We start from the raw sequence: 21,955 nt of genomic DNA, 5'->3' as shown, positions 1-21,955 counted from the left end.
GCTGCATTGCTGGTAAAATCTGTCCAGATGACAATTGGGCAATGTATTTCAAAAGTTAAAATTATTATATCTTTTAACCCAATAATTTATGTTTTGGGATTTATGCTAAGGAAAAAAACTGAAAAAGTGTGAAAATAATTGTCTACAAGAATATTCATCAGAGCCTTCTTTATAATAAATAGTGGAAACTTGGTAACAACTTACATTTCCATCATAAAGGTCTACTTAAATAAATTATAGCCTATCCTTATAAAGAAATATTATTAAGTATTAAAACTGATGTTATACAAAACCCTGAAAACAACTGAAATGTCCAGTAATCAGGCCAATTTTAAAACATTGCCATCACACCAAAATCTATAATTGGGCATTATAGTATGACCATATATTAGAAAACAAGGTAGCCATTAAAGAGAATTCAGTATATGTATATGTGCTGACATAGAATGATTCAAAATTTATGGTTTAAAGTGAAAAAGCAAAGCAAGGGGAAAAATGTGTGTGTGTGTGTGTGTGTGTGTGTGTGTGTACGTGTACATATATATAAATTGTTTTTTTGAGATGAAGTCTTTCTCTGTCACCCAGACTGCAGTGCAGTGGCGTGATCTCAGCTCACTGTGACCTCCGCCTCCTGGGTTCAAATGATTCTCCTGCCTCAGTTTCCTGAGTAGCTGGGATTACAGGCACTCACCACCATACCCAGCTAATTTTTTTGTCTCAAACTCCTGACCTCAAGTAATCCACCCGCCTCGGCCTCCCAAAATGCTGTGATAACAGCTGTGAGCCACCACACCTGGCCGATATATGCATATATTTATATATATAATTTTCCTAGGTGTTTTACAAAAAGGGGAAACATGTATGTATTACATTGCATAGAGTATATCTGGAAGGATTCATTAAAAATCTTTAATAGTGGTTGATCCTAGGGTTGAACAAAGTCTTACTATTTTTCACATTTAGGAAGTATAGGACATAGAGAAAAGTAATTAAAGCATGAACATAAAGCTCAATAATTTGTCACAAAGGAAACATCCTTGTAACCACTATCAAGGTTAAGAAATGAAACATTTAGAATCAGAGTAGAATGATGGTTGGTGATGCACGGTAAGGGGGATTAACTGTAATAAAGCTTTAGTCAAACAAGCTGGACAAGCTCTAGAGATCTGCTCTATAACACTGCACCGATAGTCAATGATAATGTATTATACATTTTAAAATGTGTTAAGAGGGTAGATCTCATGGTAAGCGGTCTTGCCACAATAAAAGAAAAGAAAAAGGAATGAAGCTCTGCCAGCACTCTAGAAAGTCCCTTCATGTCTCTACCTAATCATTTCTCTTCCCTAATTCCCAAAGGCAGTCATTATACTTAATTCTACTAATTTGCTAAGAGTTTTTATCATGAATGCATGTTAAATCTTATCAAACTCTTTCCTTTATATATCAAGATGATGTTTTATTGTTAATATGGTAAACATTGATTGATTTTTAAATGATAAGCCAACCTTAAATTCTTAGAATAAACTCTTAACCACTATGTATTAGCCTATCATACTACTAGATTAAATTTGTGAACATTTTAGGATTTTTAGCATCAAATGTCATGAGAGAGATTGACCTTTAATTCTCTTTTCTTGTGATATCCTTGTCAGGTTTGATATCAAGGTATCACATTTGGTTTGGCAACAAGGTTTTACTGGCCTCATAATACAAGTTGGGAAGTGTTCTTTTTCTTCATATTCTTTGTAAGAATTTGTGTATGCTACTTTTGCATGACATTTCCATTTTTACGTTAATCTAATCTCCCTACCTAAATTATAAATTTCTAAGGCCCAAAGACTATACCTAAGGTTTCTTCTATCTTCAGAATTCAACCCTTTGCTTTGGATATAGTAGGATTTCAAAAAAATAATCATTATTAACTTGACAAAGAGTATAAAATCCATCAACTTATTAAAAAATCCAATTCATATTAATTATATACATGAAAATTTATAATTTACTTCCCTCTTTTTTAGGACATCAGAAGGATCACAGAATGTTAGGGCTGCACCTTATCTCCAGGGTGTTCTCTATGTTTGTGACACTGAGTATATTATACAGTATGGTACAATTACATTATGCCATAGGTAGCAGCATGGCTGAATAGAAAAGGATCTATTCTGAATCAAAAATATGTGAGCTAGAATCCAGACAACTCCACTTACATGTGATTTGTCTTCAGTGACATTATATAAATTATCTGAGCCTCAGTATTTTCCTCTGCAAAACTGAAATAATAATGAAATGTATTTACAAGACTACCACAAAGTTAGAGGTGATGTGCATAAAACATCTAGATGCTTCATAGTAATTTTAAAAAGAAAAACATCTTTTACTCTCATGAAAATTCCAACCTAAAATTTTAAAGTCATATTTTGCAGTAATAACCTCCAAATCTTTGTCTCCAATACTGCAATGTGTGCTCTAACCAATCTCATTCAATAACCTTTTCTCTTTGAATCACTTTCTTCTCCACACAACATGATTTGGCTCCTTACTCTTCCCATGACCACAAATACACTTAACAAAACTTCATACAATTACAAAAACTTCCCTGACTACTAATTTATTTTCCTGCCTTACCTATTTTCTTGCTAAACTCTTTCCCTGAACTTCATCAAAATGTATCAGGAAGATCAGAGAACTGTAGGTATTAAGCCAGTTTAACTGAATCATCCTTGTGAAGTTAAAGGAAGAACTATTCTCACCCTCATTTTAGAGAAAGAAACAGACGGATAGGGAAGTTATCCCACGTCACAGAGCAAATTGGCCACAGAGGGGACAAATTTAAGTCAGCCTTTCATTGTCTACCTTACTCTATCAAATATTAGTCTGAAGGTCAGAATAAGTAACTCTTGACCAAGATGGCTACCATCACCTCTGTGAAACAGAAATGCGTGAAAATAAACGAGATATGCTTCTGAATTTGGTAAAAGGGTTATCTATCCTTGTATTTTGATCTTTAAGTTATTTTCAATACACATAACTAATGTAGTAGGTAAAGGCTATGCACATATGTATAGTACTTAGTATCATTTGCATTGTTCCAGTTAATTGTTTAAATACTGTATAATACTTAACTTATTGTGGGGTGCAAGTCAAAATTTTGAGCCCCTGAAACACAATCGCTGAGTAATAACAATTTAAGGATCACAACAAAAGTTCAAAACACAACCAGGCATAGATATGAATTTGTAGCAACAGTGGTTTCATTTGAAACCACTTGCAAACAGTGACCCATACTCCTCAAATCTACTGTTCCCCAATTAGTCTTTTTTGCCTTCATTTACGCTAAAGGTAAACATGTATTTAGCCTAGAAAAGGAAATGGAAAAAAACAAAACAAAACATAAGTGACCCAAATAATCTCTGCAATCAAATAGCTTAGTCACGTCACCGAAGTGAATCCAAACTACTCAAAATCATTAAATAAATGATTCAGTCTCCAATCCTACTCCTAAAAAAGAATACAAGCAGAGGTTCTCTTTTAATTGACAAAACTATGTGAATGGTTCTGTATTTACATTATTAACTTAAAACTTAAAACACATTTGAATGCAGGCCACCCAGAGCTAACACTAAAGCTTCCTGGTTTTTGTACCAGTGAGCCCATGGCTTTGGACCATGTTCAACACTTAATTAAGAGAATCTTTTCAAAGATTGTATTCTGGATTTACCATTTTTTTCAGAGGCTATACTGCTGCAGTTCATTAGCACTCAACATCTGGCTGGAATGTTTTAACTACTATTTTCCTTAAGCATTATATTGATGAAGTTTTGTTATTCTAAGCAAACTGAAACAATGTCCTTGTGTGGACTTCTAAACATAATAATTAGTGACAGTGCAAATTGGTTTCTCATTTTTCTTATACCATGTAACAAACTATTTTAAAACATTCAAATGATGGTTTATATAATTGTGAGATCCTTTTCATTTTATAACATAGACATGTCTTTAGTTTTTAAGTACAAGGTCTTATTCTGAAGGCCAACAAATATTTCACTGAAATGAAACTATATGTGAAGAAAAGTATAGTCTTGTACTTTCTCAAGGAAACAGCCCTTATAAACTCAGGAAAGTGAAAATGTGGACATATTTGGCACAGAACTTTGAACATTCCACTTACTCTGCTTATAACCTTAAAGGTCTCCAGTACAGTATGGATTTCAAACTTCAAAAACACTTCCCTGAAAAAAGTATCAACCCATGTCTATATAACTAATTTGCCCCTGAAATGAAGTTAAGTAAATCTGTTCAGGGACTTAAGCATCCCTGTAGTGAGGCTGCATAAGAATTTCTAGGCCTTGGCTGACACATATTTATAAGTCTGGCTCAGAGAACTGTTAAAATACACTTAACGGGTTCACTCTGCCTGAAATGCCCTTGGGCCCCTCCCAGTGCTTTATTTCCCAGCCTTTCCTTCCTTTTATATTTTCTTAGAACTCACTAATTACTTGAAATTTTCCCTGTTTAACTTCACCAAGAAGCCATTATTTCAACCTCTTTACTCATTTACATATAAAATACCTTACTCTTCGTATGAGATAGATGGTCAGTTAATAAATCTTCTGTTACTATCCCACTGTGTGCATTTATTCCATACGGGCATTGACCATTTTTCCCTTCCTTCCTTCCTTTTCTTCCTTTCTTCTTCCCTCCCTCCCTCCCCTCTTTCCTTTCTTTCCTTCCTTCCTTTCTTCTTCCCTCCATCCCTCCCCTCTTTCCTTTCCTTCCTTCCTTCTTCTCTCTTTCTCTTTCTTTCCTTCCTTCTTCTCTCTTTCTCTTTCTTTCCTTCCTTTCTTTCTTTCCGCTCTCTCTCTTTCTTTCTTTCTTTTGTTCATTTGTTTCTTTTCTTCCCTTGCCACTATCAGGGGTATGGTATGGTACTCCCAGGTAAAAGAACTTAATCCATGTAAATCACATCTGGGCATCCCCAGCTTACAACCGTCCAGAGGTTTCCATTACACTTAGAATGAAAGCCAGAGAAGATGCTACACACCATGGCCCTTGACCAACTCTCTCAGCTCACCTCCCACCTCTCCCTGCCTCTCTCACCATACCCCATACCCCAACCACAGGGATCTTATTCCTTGGACACGACAAACTCACTTTTACCTTAGGGCTTTTGCATTTGCTGTTCCCTCTGCCTCTCTTTCTCAGCTGCTCACTCCCTAAGGTCTCTGTTCAAATGTCCTCTCCTTGGAGAAAACTTCTCCTACTACCTAGATAAAATACAAGATTTCCCTTAACTATGGCCTAGCTGATATTATATATTTATTTGTATAGCTCTTCATTATCTATCCCATACCATCACTCCCACCACCAGTATGGAAACTTCATGAAAGCAGGGGCACTTCAATGGTTTTATTCACAGTTGTATTTCCAGTGCCTAGAACAATGCATGACATATAGTAGGTATTCAACAAACGCCACAGAATCACTGCTTTCAAGTGGTAGGATAGGAAGTTTATATTGTCTTCTTCTTTTGAAAGCACTCCTCACAAATCCAGTAATATACATGGTATTCTGGGCTTCCCAATACAGGATTTTTGATGCCATCTAAGAGATTCTCCAGCTTCCTCAGTGAACTATAACTCTCGAAGGTTTTATGTCCAACTCATATTCTGGGTAATTCACAATCATGTGAACTGTGCTTTTAACAAAATGCCAGAGATATCCACGTACAGAATTCTCCCTTACCCCACTATTCCCAGCTGACTATTTCAGTCTTCATCAACCAAGATAATATGGGTTTTCTCTTCCTTAGACTCAACCCTACACTTCTCTACTGTACCTGCCAGATCCTCCAAAGTGGGTCTTCTGAATATCACCTGCTCAGTCTACCATCTCATGAATTCAAAATCTACTCTCAACCCCACACCAGCCGACGAAAGAATTTGTGGATAGAATGCTAATCTAACATACCTTGCTACCCAAGGCTAGCTTTTAGAATTGCAACCTGTTTCCTACGTTGGCCAGCTATTTTTATGCTACGGTTCTTAAGAGGCGCTTGGTCCTTTCTTCTAGGCCTCCACAGACAATTCCAAAAAAAGACAGAAGCTGGACACTAGAGAAGCCCAAATCCCATGCTGACAAAATACAGGCATACCTTGCAGAACACCACAGCAACTAATGTTTTCTTGGTGAAAGACTTCTTGATTTTTGATACCCAAACTTCATAGAATGTTCATATCTCTCAAAACAACTTTTTGAAAGGTGTTTATGTAGGAAAATAATAGATATTTACACCCTAAAACCTAAACACAACATTATTAACAAAATAGTGTGCAGAGTACTGAAACACCAGGTGTCAACACGGAAGACATACAGGTATTATTATATAAAGTACCTGCTTGCTAACAACCAGGTTTAATGGTCAAGAAAATTGCTTTAAGCATTTTTCCTGCTACTTCTGTGTTTCTCATATAAAGGAAGTTTTACTGTATTTTTGTAACATTGCAGGAAATTAGTTAGAGGTTTTGAGTTGAGGAATAACGCATTATACTTTTTCCTATTTAAAATAATTTTTAAAAAATAGGCCCCTGCTCAATAATTTTTTGCAGAACATCTGATTTTTTGGAATGGACTACTGCCACTAAATGGAAGATGCCTGTATTTTCTTGGATTCTTCCACCCAAAACCCATCAACAGGCCTCTCCCTAGGCCATTGATTTGGTCACATTCTAGCAGCTCATCTGTTCTCAATCTCTAGCCTTGACCCGTTGAATCCCTTCCCGCCTCTTCATCTTCCAGTTTCCCCCAGATGTGGTCACAGATCATTCACTCCCTACTTACTTTTCATTCTAGTCACTTCTTCTCTCTATCCTTTATTTTACTTTTGCCACAGAGATACATGCATATAATCTAAATTATTAAATAGAGATAAAAGACTTATAACAACAACAAAAGCAATCCCTAGCTCACCCTCACATCCCTATCCGCAGGGGAATGTGTACAGAGGCAAATACTTTCGACTTTGCTCTTGTTTCCAATTCCAGATGTTAGTAAAATGTTATTGCCTGTTGTTTCATTTTAAACTTTATTTATTGCTTTCCTATAATGGTAAATGAGGATTTTAGCTTTCTTATATCTACCTTTCCTTTACCCTCCCCCACCTTTCTCAATAAAGTTACGCCAAAAATTTTGTTTAAATTCATATTCAGTGTGTTAATTACTGAGGCTATTGTTCACTTATGAGCCAAATACTGAAAAATGATTGATTTCATTTCCGTTACAAACTTTTTTGTTTTTCCTATATTTAATAACTGCCCTGTTTCCTCATTTGCTTAGATTTGTATAGCTACCTAAGCTTTGTCATATCCTACAACAGCTCTGTGAAATTACTCTGAATCCATTTTCTACATGGTTGAACATATAAAATTTACCAGTTTTTTGGCTTTTTTTTTTTTTTTACTGATAAGATTTATGAGTTCCATTTTTACCCTCCCTCTCCTCATTTTAATCTGTACTGTTTTCTAAGCTGCTGGATATAATGGGTGTTATTTTGGAGTTTCCCTTATGTTCTATAAATAGCCAACTCCTCTCTCCTGTATTAGATTTCTCATTTCCTGGTTCTTATGTCATCCTCTTTCTTGGTTTACTCTCTAGTTTTGGTAGATTACATCCTCCAGACTTTCAGATTTTACATGTTGAAAATGTTTTACTGTAGCCTCACGTTTAATTAATTCTTAAACAGATATCCTAAACTAAAATTCATTAATATTTTAGAGACATTTCTCAGCTGCCTTCTATCTTCTAATACTGTTTTTGAGAAATTTGTTTACATTCCTGATCCTTTGATTATGATCTCTTTCCCTTCTTTTCTCTTACTCTGTCAACTAGATTTTAGTGTCTTTTATTAACACTCAAGTTTCAAAATTTCCAGATAATAACCTTTAGTTTGGCCTTTTACATTTATTATACCAAATACCCAGTGAGCCCTTCCAATCAGAATTCACATTTTCACTTTGGAGAAATATTATTTAAAAAATAATAATTTTCTGGACAGACACAGTGGCTCACACCTATAATCCCAGAGCTTTGAGAGGCCAATGAGGAAGGATCACTTGAGTCAGGAGTTTGAGACCAGCCTGGGCAACATAGAGAGGCCTCATCTCTATTTTTAATAATAATAATAATAATTTTCTAATAACTGTTTTCTCTGTTTTTCCTTACTAGTTAGATTTGGATTTCTGGAATTGATCCATAAATTTTCCTATTTTTCTCTCTTATTGTCCAGCTCTTTTATTCCCTGCTGTATCAGAGAGTTCTTCCAATCTTTTCTTTTTTTTTTTTTGAGACAAGGTCTCACTGTGTTGTCCAGGCTAGTCTTGAACTTCTGGGCTCAAGCAATTCTCCTGCCTCAGCCTCCCAAAATGCTGGGATTGCAGGTATGAGCCATCATACCCAGCTGCTTCCAATCTTTTTACTAAATTTTGTCTTGCTATCATATTTTTTTTTATTGAGACAGAGTATCTCGCTCTGTTGCCCAGGCTGGAGTACAGTGGCACTATCATGGCTCACTGCAACCTCTGCCTCCTGGGTTCAAGTGATTCTCCTGCCTCAGCCTCCCAAGTAGCTGGGATTACATGCGCGTCCCCACACCCAGCTAATTTTCGTATTTTTAGTAGAGACAGGTTTTCACCATGTTGGTCAGGCTGGTCTCAAACTCCTGACCTCATGATCAGCCTGCCTTGGCCTCCCAAAGTGCTGAAATTACAGGCATGAGCTACTGTGCCTGGCCGCTATCATATTTTTAATATGCAAAAGCTTTATCTTATTGTTTGTTCCTTTTCAAAAAATAACACTCTATTGTTCTTCAAGGATGTAACTTTTTCTTTTATCTCTCTGAGGACATCATGTCTTCTTTGAAGCATTCTTCTGCTCTCAGCATGGTCTCTGTTTCCCCTAGGTTCCCGTTTTCTCTGTTTTTCTGTTTGTTTGGTTCCTTTTGGAGGTTTTCTTCCAAAATCTTACTGTCCTTTGATGCCTTATCATATTTAAGAGTGAGCCACTAAAAAGCTGATTAGAAGCTTTGTAAATGGGCTTCTAATAGGGTCACAGAGAAGCTGGAGAAGGGGGTCACCAAATGTCAGTATCTGTATGAACCATCTCTGGGATGGTTCAGTTTCCTCTGAGAAGGATCCTCCAACATTCCTGCTGGTGTGTAGGTTGGTGAGGTTACCAGTGTGCCGGTAATGACTAGAAGAAGGGAGCTAAGAATTTCACTGTTCAGATGCAGAATGTCCTCTAATCTCTCGATTTCCAAGTCTATTTCTCATCCTGCCTTTCTCAGTGCTCAGTGTCCCGAAGAAAAAAATGATCTCTGGTTGTTTCTCCAGAGACTCCTGCAAAGGTAGAGGGAAGTGGTCCCAGGTGAAGAGATGGCTTTTAGGGTCTAAATGGTCCTCATAAAGGCTTTCAGAAAAATCCCCACCTAACATGTTACCCTGCTTTCTTTCTAAGCCTTGCCACAGAGAGCTGTGGGATGAGTCAGCTGCCTTTTCATCTACAACTTCCTCCGCAGGCACTTGGCTCTGACCTTTCTCCATTCCACTAAGTCATGTACCATTCCTCTATCCACTTTCCATCTTTGCATTTTGTGGTTTATGGTTATTTGTGTCTCCTTGGTTTACCAAAGATAAATCTTGTGCTTCCTTTTCTTATTTTCCCTGTTGTTTGGAGATAATTTTTGAGCAAAGAAGATTAAGTTAGGGACACGGAAAAAAGAGTAGGTAAGTCTTATTCCGACATCTTGAAATCAGAAGTCTCTAGACTTTCCTTTTTCATAGATCTTTACCACATCATACTCTCTTTGACTAGTACCATTCTGATTCATAATTTGTGGTTTCCAGATTCTCTGGGTGATTAGCCATATTGTTTTCTGGTTTCAGACATGCAACATTTAGTTTATTAATGAATTAACGAGTTCCACATCTACTTATCATATCCCATCTGCAGTAACTGTTGTCTGCAAATGAATGGGATTTACTGAATGTAGAATAATAGGAAAGGCTTTAGTCACCAATCTGTTGTGGGACTTAGTGTCCTTATGAAATAGGCTGGTTGTTTTTGGTTGTCCCTCTGTCCCTCTATTCTCACACTTCCCCTACAACAGGAGGCTGACCTCTATGGACAATTCCCCTCAACCATTCCCACCACCATTGCCATTTTTACCTGTGTCATTCTTTCTCTGTCTTGCTGCATTTCTGGCAACATTACTCTATATCCACAGCTCCTAAACTATAATGGCTTCCAGCTTAACAAGAGAACATTTCCTAGTTGGTTCCCTTGACCTTACCCACACCTCTGTAAAAGTCTCTGTATTAAACTCTCTTCAGTTATACCAAACATGTCATTTGTTTCCTATGGTAACACTAATACATCAGTAAAGGAGGATTTTGAACTAGCTCATCTCTAAAGTCCCTTGAGTTCTTATATTCTATGATTTTTACAAGAGTAAAATCACATGGCATTTACATTAAAGACTGAACAAATTACAGACTTCCTTTCATTCAAGATTCTGTCTGACTCCAGAAAAAAAAAAAAAACTCTACAAATAATTACACCCAGCCCTTAGAAAATATAAATATTGTTAGTACATCTTAGACTAGCTGAGAAAAACCAGGATATGTGTATTGTTACCTTTTTGCTTAGGCACTGCAGTATGATAGTTCTGATAAAAATGTATTTGCTATTTCTGACTTTGAAAACAGACACTCAGAATTAATTCCAAAGGTTCAAGTGTTTCTTTTTCTTTATCTTCTTTCCTTCCTATTTCTTAGATATGTGTATTATCAAAACACCAAAAGAAATTAGAAAAACTAAGTTTCACCAATCCTCCCATTAAAAGTGAAATGAATTCCTTGACTTCATACCCTTCTCTAGATACCAAATTATCTTTTTCCATGCATCGCCAGACTTTTTGTAGCCATTGAACTTACACCATTTTCTTACTTCTTATAGACCCTTCAATCCATTTCCATCTAAAACTGCTCTTTCCAAAATTTTATACTTCTTTGTTGTGATATTCAACAGATACTTCTCAGAACTTGTTGTAACCTCTCAGAGCATTTGAAAACACCACCACTCCTTCCATGAAACATTATCTTCCTTGTCTTTGATGTTGCCTCACCTTTCTGGCTTTTCTCCTACCTACTGGACTACCACTCAGTCCCTTCAGTAGACATTTCTTCCTCTGCCCATTCCTCAAATGTTCATGCTTCTTGGGGCTCTGTCCTAGTTTTCCTTATCTTTCCACCTATATTCCACCACCAAATATCTTCATCCACTCCTATGGCTTCAAAAATGATGAAAAACTAGTGATTCTCAAATGTACCATCTCAAGTCCAGATCTCCTCCGGGCCTTCATATTTTTTTTCCTAACTAAATAACTCCATCAATATGCTCATAGATTCCTCACACTCAACATTTTAGTTTCCACTCAAACCTATTTTCCCCCATATCTCTTATTCCAGTGAATCATATCAAGCCAGACACTGATATAATCTTTGACTCTGCTGTTCCCCATTCCCATGTCCAATCAATGACTACTGATTCTGAGATATTGAATCTATCTAATTCTAACCATTCTCATTGCCACTTCCCTAGACCAAATCATCTCCCTACTGCTAAAACCCTGAAATGCAGACTTTGTAATACAGCCAGGGAAATCTTTCTAAAATACAGGTGGGATCACATTACCCTCTTCCTAAAACCCTGCAGTGGTTTCCTGCTGCTATGAAGATGATGCCTAAATTCCTCAACAAAGTTTAAAAGCATCCATCTGATCCCCTGCCGTGTTATCCAAATTGCTGTATGCTTCAGCCATACTGAGACGTTTTTAGTTACTCCAACAAGCCATGATTGCTTTTACTCTGGATATTTCCACATGATGTTCTCTCCACCTGATACATGCTTATCTGATGTTATCAATGTTACACCATCAATATCTACAGCTCCTTTAATCCTTGGTGTCTCCATTTAGATGCCCTATGCTCTCTAAATCTGGATTTTATCTGGTCCCACAGCAAACTACTTATCCATTTACTATACTATTGCAGTTGCCTATTTACTTGTCTCTTTTTCTCTTTTAGATTATAGGCATAGTGAAAGTTGAGACTATACCTATTATATCTCCAATGCCTTGAACATTATGGGGCACAAAATAGCCACTAAATAAATAGTGGTTGAATGATGAACAAACAAATTAATAAATAAACAAATCAGATACAGAGTTGTACCGGGGAAACACATTTTACATATGAATTTTCCGTCCCTTGCTTTTTCTCTTCCCAAAAAACAATAATAATAATATGTAAGCCCTCTTTCCCTCCCTACAAACCATTGCTTACTAAGGGCTAATTAATGTACACTTACACAGGACAGCTAAAAAGAATTCTGTCTGAAACATTGCTTTCTCTTTCATTTCTGCCTTTTTTCCTATATATAAAATTTTCAAACTGAAAGTTTAAACATCCTTAAAAGAGACTTACGCATGTGGCTGACTTTCTCTTGATCTGATCAAACCATCTGTAAACCTGGTAGTGTATGTACGTGGGGTAAAAAGAACCTACGATAACCTTTTATTTGAACTAGAATGCCAAAGCATTAATTAAAGCTGAGCACACCTGCTGTAAACTGCAAAGTCAGAGATTTATGTGAACTTATAAAGTTGAGGCTTTCTGACCTCTTGTAGGATTTATATTTCCTTTAAATAAGCATTTCCTCTTTGTAATGCAGTATTTTAAAGTTTATTTTAGTGACTAATCTGCTGGCATAAACAGATATCCTACTTAGTTCCTTTATTACCTGGTCTTTACCCTTGTTACCCACTACTTGTCAAATTTTTAATTTAAGGTTTTGGGTGAAAATAAGCAGGTTCAGCCATGAGGGGAAGAATTTCTTGCCCTAAATTTAACTTATTAATAGGTGATCCAAAACAATATCCATGCATTCAAATCCCATATTTAAAACAAAGTATTTTTGTACAATTATTCACAGATCTATTCACTTGCTGTTAGGAGGGTATAAGCTACTTTATAGTGATTTATCACTTGTTAAGTTACAATGCTTGTCCACATGTGCAGGCCTTTTAGGGAAGACACAGGAAGGCATTCTGATTTTGAGATTTGGATGCTAATGATTTTAGAAGGAGAGGTTTCCATGAGGTTTCCTATCAAAGGTAGTTACCTTGGATAGATTCATTCCCAGCACTGTGAGCGTCACCAAGCCAGCACAACAGACCAGAGCACTGGAGCTGGAGAGACCAGAACTTGGTGGGATATTTCCATCTACCAGGCAGTTCATTCCAGTCAGGTTACTAAGTCCAAAGTGTTCCTAAGAATATAAGGAAAAACAGCAGCAGTAATTCAGTATTGAATTCAAGGAGGTAGTGAAACCTTTCATTCCCCATAGAACAAAAGTCTATCAATAGACTTACAATATTTATAGAAACTACTTGTGTAATTCAATTTAGTTGAGAGTATACATGACATTTTATTTAATGATGCTTGGCCACAGGGTAATTACTTTAAATGCCTTTAATTTTCTTGCCTTGAATGTTCTTTTTATTATTAATTGATTTGAATAAATATGGAAAAAATATGAAACAATTATAATTCAACTTGTCAAGTAGCAAGACAAGAAATTTACAATTATCTGTGAGGTAAGTTAAATCTCTGTGCAGCATATCTCCAGCAGACAGTGACTTGTTTCTATGGAGTGCCTTACTTCAGAAGGTTCTCTGAAAAAAAAAAGAGTTCCAAACTTTCTCAGTTATATTTTACTTATGAAAAAACCTAGGCACCAAGAGATTAAGAAACTTTCCCAAGATGACACATAAAGAGATGAGAATAGGGCCCAGGTCTCTGATTTCTGTTTGAAAACGTCTCCACTGCAGTTAGAAACCTGAGCCAGCAAGCCATCATTGTGATTTAATATGCCAGCTATATGAGAAAATCCAGATTTTTACTACAGTTTATAGATACAGTTTAGCCATATGGTAGCTTTAAAGATAGTCAAATTAGAATTCAGCCACAAATAAAAATGCAGACCCTAAACAAGTCAAGGAAACACTATCTCTACAAAGAGGAAAGCCCAAAGAAATAATCAGATTCTGATTTAAATATGGAAAGCTCTAGTATACTTACATGAATATCTAACACTAGGACACTTTAGATGATATCATATCATAACCTTTGTGGTTTAAGTTTAAAAATAAATTCAAATATACCTCCTTCTCAAGAAAAAGTACCATAGTCTGCAAATTTCTCAAATGACTGAAGACCAAAGTATGAAATACTATTACCTAATTATGCATTTCATCATACATATTATACAAGGGAGAATTTCAATAAACTAGCTAGAATAACTAAAATAACAACAAAATTCCACAGATAAAAGACTTTTTTGCTTAATTTTTTGTTTGTCTTTTCTAGCTGGCCAAACTCTAGCACCACAATAAGAAGAGATTTAGTTGGGTGTACTTCTATTCCTGATTTCAAGTCATCTAAAAATTTCTTTCCAGAAATACAAACAGATTATAAACTGAAACTCTACTGTTGCCAATGTCCTTTCATACAGAATATCAGACAGCTTGTTTAAAAAAAAAACTTGAAGAATACTATATATTTAACTATAAACTGATCCACAGAGTGTCTTGAATGGAAATCATACTTAAGAACTTATCATGCAATGTTTAAATGAAAATGTATAACAAATTCAAGATGTAAATGGGTATATGCCAAATTCTGTAATAGCTCTATCCCAAAAGGATAACATGTTAAATTTAATATAAACAAATTACCCTCTGAAACTTTCTAGTATTTGAATTTGAAGCTTTCTAAATAGGCTAACATTTAAATTATTTTTCTGCCAAAAGTTCATTGTATAAGTTTGGTTTTGCACATAAGTTGTCAAACCGAACAGGAAGGCTTTACAACCTGAAATGCTCAAAAATAACACAAAGCAACATGCACTATATATGGCTACTTTTTATATATGCATTATATATGGCTACTTTACCCATATGCTGCAAAAAGGCATGTTGTTACAAGGAAGATCAAAATTGCATTTGCCAGGCAAATGCTTCCAAATACTGTAATTCCCACTAATACATATGATAAGCCAGATGATTTGAAGATTTAAAATCTGCCAATAACTCTTCCTGTAAGTTATTACTATGTGTCTGACAGGAAGGAAAACAAAAAAGAAAGAAAGAAATGAATTCATTAACCCTAAGAACAAAAACCACCACTGTTAGAGTACAGGACTACACATTAGAAATAAATTTGATATATTTCTGTAATGGATGTGCCACTAAGTCCTAGCTGCTCATTACAAAGTTTCAGATAGGACTGCCAGGCAGTAAGGAACACAAGCCTTCTAAAACATGGGTCAATATTTTTGTTTACTTTTAGCTCACAAAGGAAAAATCTACTTCTTATTATCCTACCTATGATTCTATACAAGTCACTACATCTAAAATAATTATTGCAATATAAAAGTGGCTCTAAAAACAGCAAATATCAATTTTCTTTTGGTCCTTCACACTTTTTCAATTATGAAAGGGAATGGAAACATTTTATTTTCTTGTTCTTGTATGCATTAGAGATTTTCAAAGTAATTATTCAATGTTTCTATAGTTTCAAGTGTTTTTCTAGGAAAACACTTATACTATGTCTTTTTTTAACCCCATCTGAGGTAGCAATAACAATACTAGCTACCATTTATTAAATGGCTACCATCAAACCTTATGTAATTCTTTTAACAACTCTGTCAGGATAGCAATGACATCATTTTACAGATAAATCTGAGACTTCAAAGGTTAAACTACCTATCTGGAAGAGTCCAGATTCAAACCTGGCTGACTCTAAATCTTATTACAGTATACCCCTATACGTCAGAAGTATAAATGTCAATAATAGTACTAAAACATATGCTCAAAGGTATGTTAAAACAAAGATTTTTAAACCAGACAGATGTTTGTCACATGAACCTATTTATGGAGAGCCAGCTATATAACCACTACTGCACCCTGTGAACACTACCCAAAAACAGTCATATCTTCCCCACTCTCTGAAACACAAATTAGTAAAATAAAACAGAAGCATCAGTTAGTACTGTAAGGAGATGAAAAAGATGTGGTAAATAAAATAAATTTGACAGAACACACATGATAATCTCAACTGGTAGTAAGTGCCTTATAAGCCAATTTACCTGAATTCCTTTAAGTCCACATAAGAAATAGTTGTGCCACAAAGGCTTGGTTTTATCAATCTGAATGTTAGTAGCACTAGTACTGAAGTCCCTGCAAAGACAAAAGACACCATTAATTTAAAATCTGTAGGCCCTGAGCTGCAAAATCAGTGGCTGACTGCTGCCATCTTGTGCCAACACAGTGATACTGACTCTCCTTTCCCTTTTATGTTCAAACTGTGTATCTACAGCAAAACATCTCCAGCTGCTAAGACTTAAGAGGGGAAGTTGTAGTGGCCTTAATGACTAAACTACCTCCAACTGACCCTTTTTATTTCCTGAAACAGAGAGGAAACAATATATTTTAGAGTAATCTACAACTTTTTCTCTTTCATGTTGGTCCTTGTTAAACTGGCGTAAACCACATGAATGCTTATCCTCTGGGCCTGCTGGTTGGCACACCCCCAAACTGAAACAGGAGTACTCAACGCCATCTCTGCCACCCATCCAATTTTACCATCTGCACAATTTAAGAAAAAAAAAGCAAAAAAAATAAATAATGATTCTGATGCATAATCAATTGAACAAAATAAGATTCCATGAGTCTATACTAATGTAAGTTAACAAATGAATACAAAGCTAAATGAAGAGGAAGGAAAAACTCTTTATTATGGTAAAATGCCAACTAAGAGACATAGAAGAAATGATGTAAATAGAAAAATCACTACATGGTAAACTTTTTGATAATTTGTTTCAAGAATCATCAATGGATGCTAAACTTAAGAGAGTAAAAATGTGATGAGAAGCAAGATATTTATGGTATTTCCCCGGCAGACACTTACCAACTGCAATGAAAAAAAAAAATAGTATCTGGTCCAGGTGTGGTGGTTCATGCCCTAATCCCAGCACTTTGGGAGGCTGAGGCAGGTGGATCATAAGGTCAGGAGTTTAAGACCAGCCTGGCCAATATGGTGAAACCCCATCTCTACTAAAAATACAAAAATTAGCTGTGTGTGGTGGTGCACACCTGTAGTTCCAGCTACTCGGGAGGCTGAGGAAAAAGAATCTTTTGAACCCAGGAGGCAGAGGTTGTAGTGAGCCAAGATTGTGCCACTGCACTCCAGCCTGGGTGACAGAGTGAGATTCCATCTCATAAATAAGTAAATAAATAAATAGTATCTGATATGGTTTGGCCATGTCCTGACCCAAATCTCATCTTGAATTGTAGCTGCCATAATTCCCATATGTCGTGGGAGGGACCTGATGGGAGGTAACTAAATCATGGGGGTGTGTCTTTCCTGTGCTGTTGTCATGATGATGAATAAGTCTCATGGGATCTGATGGTTTTACAAAGGGGAGTTCTCCTGTACATGTTCTTTTTGCCTGCCGCCATGTAAGATGTGACTTTGCTCCTCATTTGCCTTCTGCCAAAATTGTGAAGCCTCTTCAGTAGTATGGAACTGTGAGTCAATTAAACTTCTTTCCTTTATAAGTTACCCAGTCTTGGGCATGTCTTTATCAGCAGCATGAGAACAAACTAATACAGTAAATTGGTACCAGATAGTGGGGTGCTGCTGTAAAGATACCTGAAAATGTGGAAGTGAATTTGGAACTGGGTAACAGGCAGAGGTTGGAACAGTTTGGAGGGCTCAAAAGAAGATAGGAAAATGTGGGAAAGTTTGGAACTTCCTAGAGAATTGGAGGGCTGAGAAGACAGGAAGATGTGGGAAAGTTTGAAACTTCTAGAGACTTGTTGAATGGTTTTGACCAAAATGCTGATAATTATATAGACAATAAAATCCAGACTGAGGTGGTCTCAGATGGAGATGAGGAACTTTTTGGGAGCTAAAGTAAAGGTCACTCTTGCTATGCAAAAAGGCTGGTGGCATTTTGCCCTTCCCTAGAAATCTATGGAACTTTGAACTTGAAAGAGATGATTTGGGATATCTGTTGGAAGAAATTTCTAAGCAGCGAAGTATTGAAGAGGAAACAGCGTAAAAGTTTGAAAGATTTGCAGCTTGATGATGTATTAGAGAATAAAACCCCATTTTCTGGAAAGAAATTCAAGCTGCCTGCAGATATTTGCAGAAGTGATGAGAAACCAAATGCAAATCACTAAGACAATGGGGAAAATGTATCCAGGGCATGTCAGAGACCTTTGCAGCAGCCCCTCCCATCACAGCCCTTGAGGCCTATGAGAAAAAAAAAAAATGGTTTTCTGGGCCAGGCCCAGAACCCTCCTGCTCTATGCAGCCTTAGGACATGGTGCCTTGCATCTCAGCTGCTTAAGATCTAGCTGTGGCTAAAAGGGGCCAAGAAACAGCTCAGGTTGTGGCTTCAAAGGGTGCAAGCCCCAAGCCTTGGCGGCTTACACATGAGCCTGTGGGTGCACAAAAGCAAAGAATTGAGGTTTAGAAACCTCTGCCTAGATTTCAGAGGAGGTATGGAAATGCATGGCTGTCCAGGCAGAAGTTTGCTGCAGGGGTGGGGCCCTCATGGAGAACCTCTGCTAGAGCAATGTGGAAGGGAAACAAGGGTTTGGAGCCCCCACGCAAGAGTCCCCACAGAGGCACTGCCTAGTGGGGCTGTGAGAAGAAAGCCACCATCATCCAGATCCAGAATGGTAGAGCCACTGACAGCTTGCATTGTGTGCCTAGAAAAGCCATAGACACTCAATGCCAGCCTGTGTAAGCAGCCAGGAGGGGAACTGTACCCTGCAAAGGCACAGGGGTGGAGCTGCCCAAGGCCATGGGAGCTCACCTCTTGCATCAGCATGACCTAAATGTGAGAAATAGAGTCAAAGATCGTTTTGGAACATTAAGGTTTAATGACTGCCCTACTGGATTTCAGACTTGCATGGGACTTGTTTGGAGGAAAAGAATCACTCTGACTTTTTGAATTGACAGAGTTTTTTCACTGATTCTCATCTGAGAGAAGTGGTGTTCTTTTAACTGTGGCATAAATTGAGAATAGTCATTTGGTTTCATTTCTGGTTGCTTTCAGAGGGCCAAGGCTCTATACAGGATCTTTATTTGTGGCTGTATTCTTATCCCTGGTTTCACAAGTGATGTATATTGGCAGGTTATTTTTGGTGTTGTAATTTGGGCTATAATCCAGTAAATGGTGCATAAGAGTGATGGCCAGCAGATAGGCACTTAATCAGCTGCACAGCTTTTTTGTATTTCAGTGCATTTGCAGTAGTGCTTTGTGGTGAGGCAGGGGGAGACAGATGACCCTCTCACCAAGTCTGTAGTGGGCATTGAGGCAGCCCCCTCTGATCACTGGCACTGATCCTGTGTTTTCTTTATTAGGTCTTCTGGGCTGCAGGGCTCCCTCAGGCAGATGCCATGGCCTGCAGACAGACCACACCATTCTTGGACTGGTTCTGTAGTGCAGGGTTCCCCAATCCCTGTTACTGGTCCATGGCCTGTTTGGAACTGGACCACACAGCTGAAGGTGAGCAGTGGGCGAGTGAGCATTATTACCACCTGAGCTCTGTCTCCCGAGAGATCGGCAGTGGCATTAGACCCTCATAGAAGCATGAACCTTATTGTGGACTGCATATGGGAGGGATCTAGGTTGCATGCTCCTTATGATAATCCAATGGCTGATAATGTGAGGTAGAACAGTTTCAACCTGAAACCATCCCCTCCTCCCCAACTTACATCGTCCATGGAAAAATTCTCTTCTACAAAACTGGTTCCTATGCTAAAAAGGTTGGGGACTGCTGCTGTAAAGGGAGAGATGCCCTTCTCTGGTGCTAGCTCACAAGCCTGTGTGTCTCACTTTTCTCTGTCTTCTGAGAGTGTGGGGTCCTTCCCTGCTCAAGCACTGGCCACAGATCTTGGCTCAAGATTCCCAAGCTGCATGCTGTAGCCCTGGACCTTTGGGAGTGGCCCACAGCACTCCATCTTTTGGCCGCCTTTGGCATAGCAACCAACTGTGCTAGGGGATTCAAAGTGCTTCTAGACCTCTGAGAAAGTACTCAGGTTGGCCTTTTGGTAAAGCACCCATACTGGGCAGTGGAGGCTGCACTGTACACATGCTTCTGTTAGAGCAGCTGGGCAGAGGTCTTGGGAGGGGCTGGTGGGCAAGAATGCCTGCAGAACAGACATGCCACATTCCCACTGGAAAGTGAGCCCTGCTCTCTTTTTTTTATTTTTTTAATTTTTTAATTTTTTTTTATTGCATTTTAGGTTTTGGGGTACATGTGAAAAACATGCAAGGTTGTTGCATAGGTGCATACATAGCAGTGTGATTTGCTGCCTTCCTCCCCTTCACCCATATCTGGCATTTCTCCCCATGCTATCCCTCCCCAACTCCCCACCCCCCCGCTGTCCCCCCCACTCCCCCACAACAGACCCCCGTGTATAGTGCTCCCCTCACTGTGTCCATGTGTTCTCCTTGTTCAACACCTGCCTATGAGTGAGAACATGTGGTGTTTGATTTTGTGTTCTTGTGTCAGTTTGCTGAGAATGATGGTTTCCAGGTTCATCCATGTCCCTACAAAGGACGCGAACTCCTCGTTTTTAATGGCTGCATAATATTCCATGGTGTATATGTGCCACATTTTTCCTGTCCAGTCTATCATCGATGGGCATTTGGGTTGGTCCCAGGTCTTTGCTATTGTAAACTGTGCTGCTATGAACATTCGTATGCATGTGTCCTTATAGTAGAACGATTTATAATCCTTTGGATATATGCCCAGTAATGGGATTGCTGGGTCAAATGGAATTTCTATTTCTAGGTCCTTGAGGAATCGCCACACCGTTTTCCACAATGGTTGAACTAATTTACACTCCCACCAACAGTGTAAAAGTGTTCCTATTTCTCCACATCCTCTCCAGCATCTGTTGTCTCCAGATTTTTTAATGATCGCCATTCTAACTGGCATGAGATGGTATCTCAATGTAGTTTTGATTTGCATTTCTCTAATGGCCAGTGATGATGAGCATTTTTTCATATGCTTGTTGGCCTCATGTATGTCTTCTTTTGTAAAGTATCTGTTCATATCCTTCGCCCACTTTTGAATGGGCTTGTTTGTTTTTTTCTTGTAAATCTGTTTTAGCTCGTTGTAAATTCTGGATATCAGCCCTTTGTCAGATGGGTAGGCTGCAAAAATTTTTTCCCATTCTGTTGGTTGCCGATTCACTCTAGTGACTGTTTCTTTTGCTGTGCAGAAGCTGTGGAGTTTGATTAGGTCCCATTTGTCTATTTTGGCTTTTGTTGCCAATGCTTTTGGTGTTTTGGTCATGAAGTCCTTGCCTACGCCTATGTCCTGAATGGTTTTGCCTAGGTTTCCTTCTAGTGATTTTATGGTGTTAGGTCTTATGTTCAAGTCTTTAATCCATCTGGAGTCAATTTTAGTGTAAGGTGTCAGGAAGGGGTCGAGTTTCTGCTTTCTGCATATGGCTAGCCAGTTTTCCCAACACCACTTATTGAACAGGGAATCCTTTCCCCATTGCTTGTTTTTATCAGGTTTGTCAAAGATCGGGTGGTTGTAGATATGTTGTGTTGCCTCCGACACCTCTGTTCTGTTCCATTGGTCTATATCTCTGTTTTGGTACCAGTACCATGCTGTTTTGATTACTGTAGCCTTGTAGTAGAGTTTGATGTCTGGTAGTGTGATGCCTCCCGCTTTGTTCTTTTTGCTTAGAATTGACTTGGCTATGCGGGCTCTCTTCTGGTTCCATATGAAGTTTAAGGTGGTTTTTTC

The 21,955-nt window shown here is 37.8% G+C and overlaps 2 protein-coding genes across 13 annotated transcripts in view; one reads left to right on the top strand and one right to left on the bottom strand.

The window, feature by feature from the left end:
• LOC105709990 (COP9 signalosome complex subunit 2) overlaps nt 1-21,955 on the top strand; it is a 425,050-nt gene that overhangs the window by 333,756 nt on the left and 69,339 nt on the right. The gene's annotated exons all lie outside the window — the stretch shown is intronic.
• GALK2 (galactokinase 2) overlaps nt 1-21,955 on the bottom strand; it is a 124,020-nt gene that overhangs the window by 71,768 nt on the left and 30,297 nt on the right. For all 9 annotated transcript variants that reach the window (XM_012442179.3, XM_012442175.3, XM_064365650.1 and 6 more), the window contains 2 exons: nt 16,261-16,351; nt 13,234-13,380 (listed from right to left, as the gene is read on the bottom strand). In XM_012442179.3, the coding sequence (XP_012297602.1) occupies nt 13,234-13,380; nt 16,261-16,351 (238 nt within the window). The remainder of the gene's footprint in view (nt 1-13,233; nt 13,381-16,260; nt 16,352-21,955) is intronic.

Source organism: Aotus nancymaae, unplaced genomic scaffold, assembly GCF_030222135.1.
Source record: "Aotus nancymaae isolate 86718 unplaced genomic scaffold, 86718_ANA_hifiasm-v0.15.2.pri h1tg000062l, whole genome shotgun sequence".
Classification (NCBI taxonomy): domain Eukaryota; kingdom Metazoa; phylum Chordata; class Mammalia; order Primates; family Aotidae; genus Aotus; species Aotus nancymaae.
Note: the sequence above shows the minus strand (reverse complement) of the source record. Positions and strands in the feature narration are given on the sequence as shown.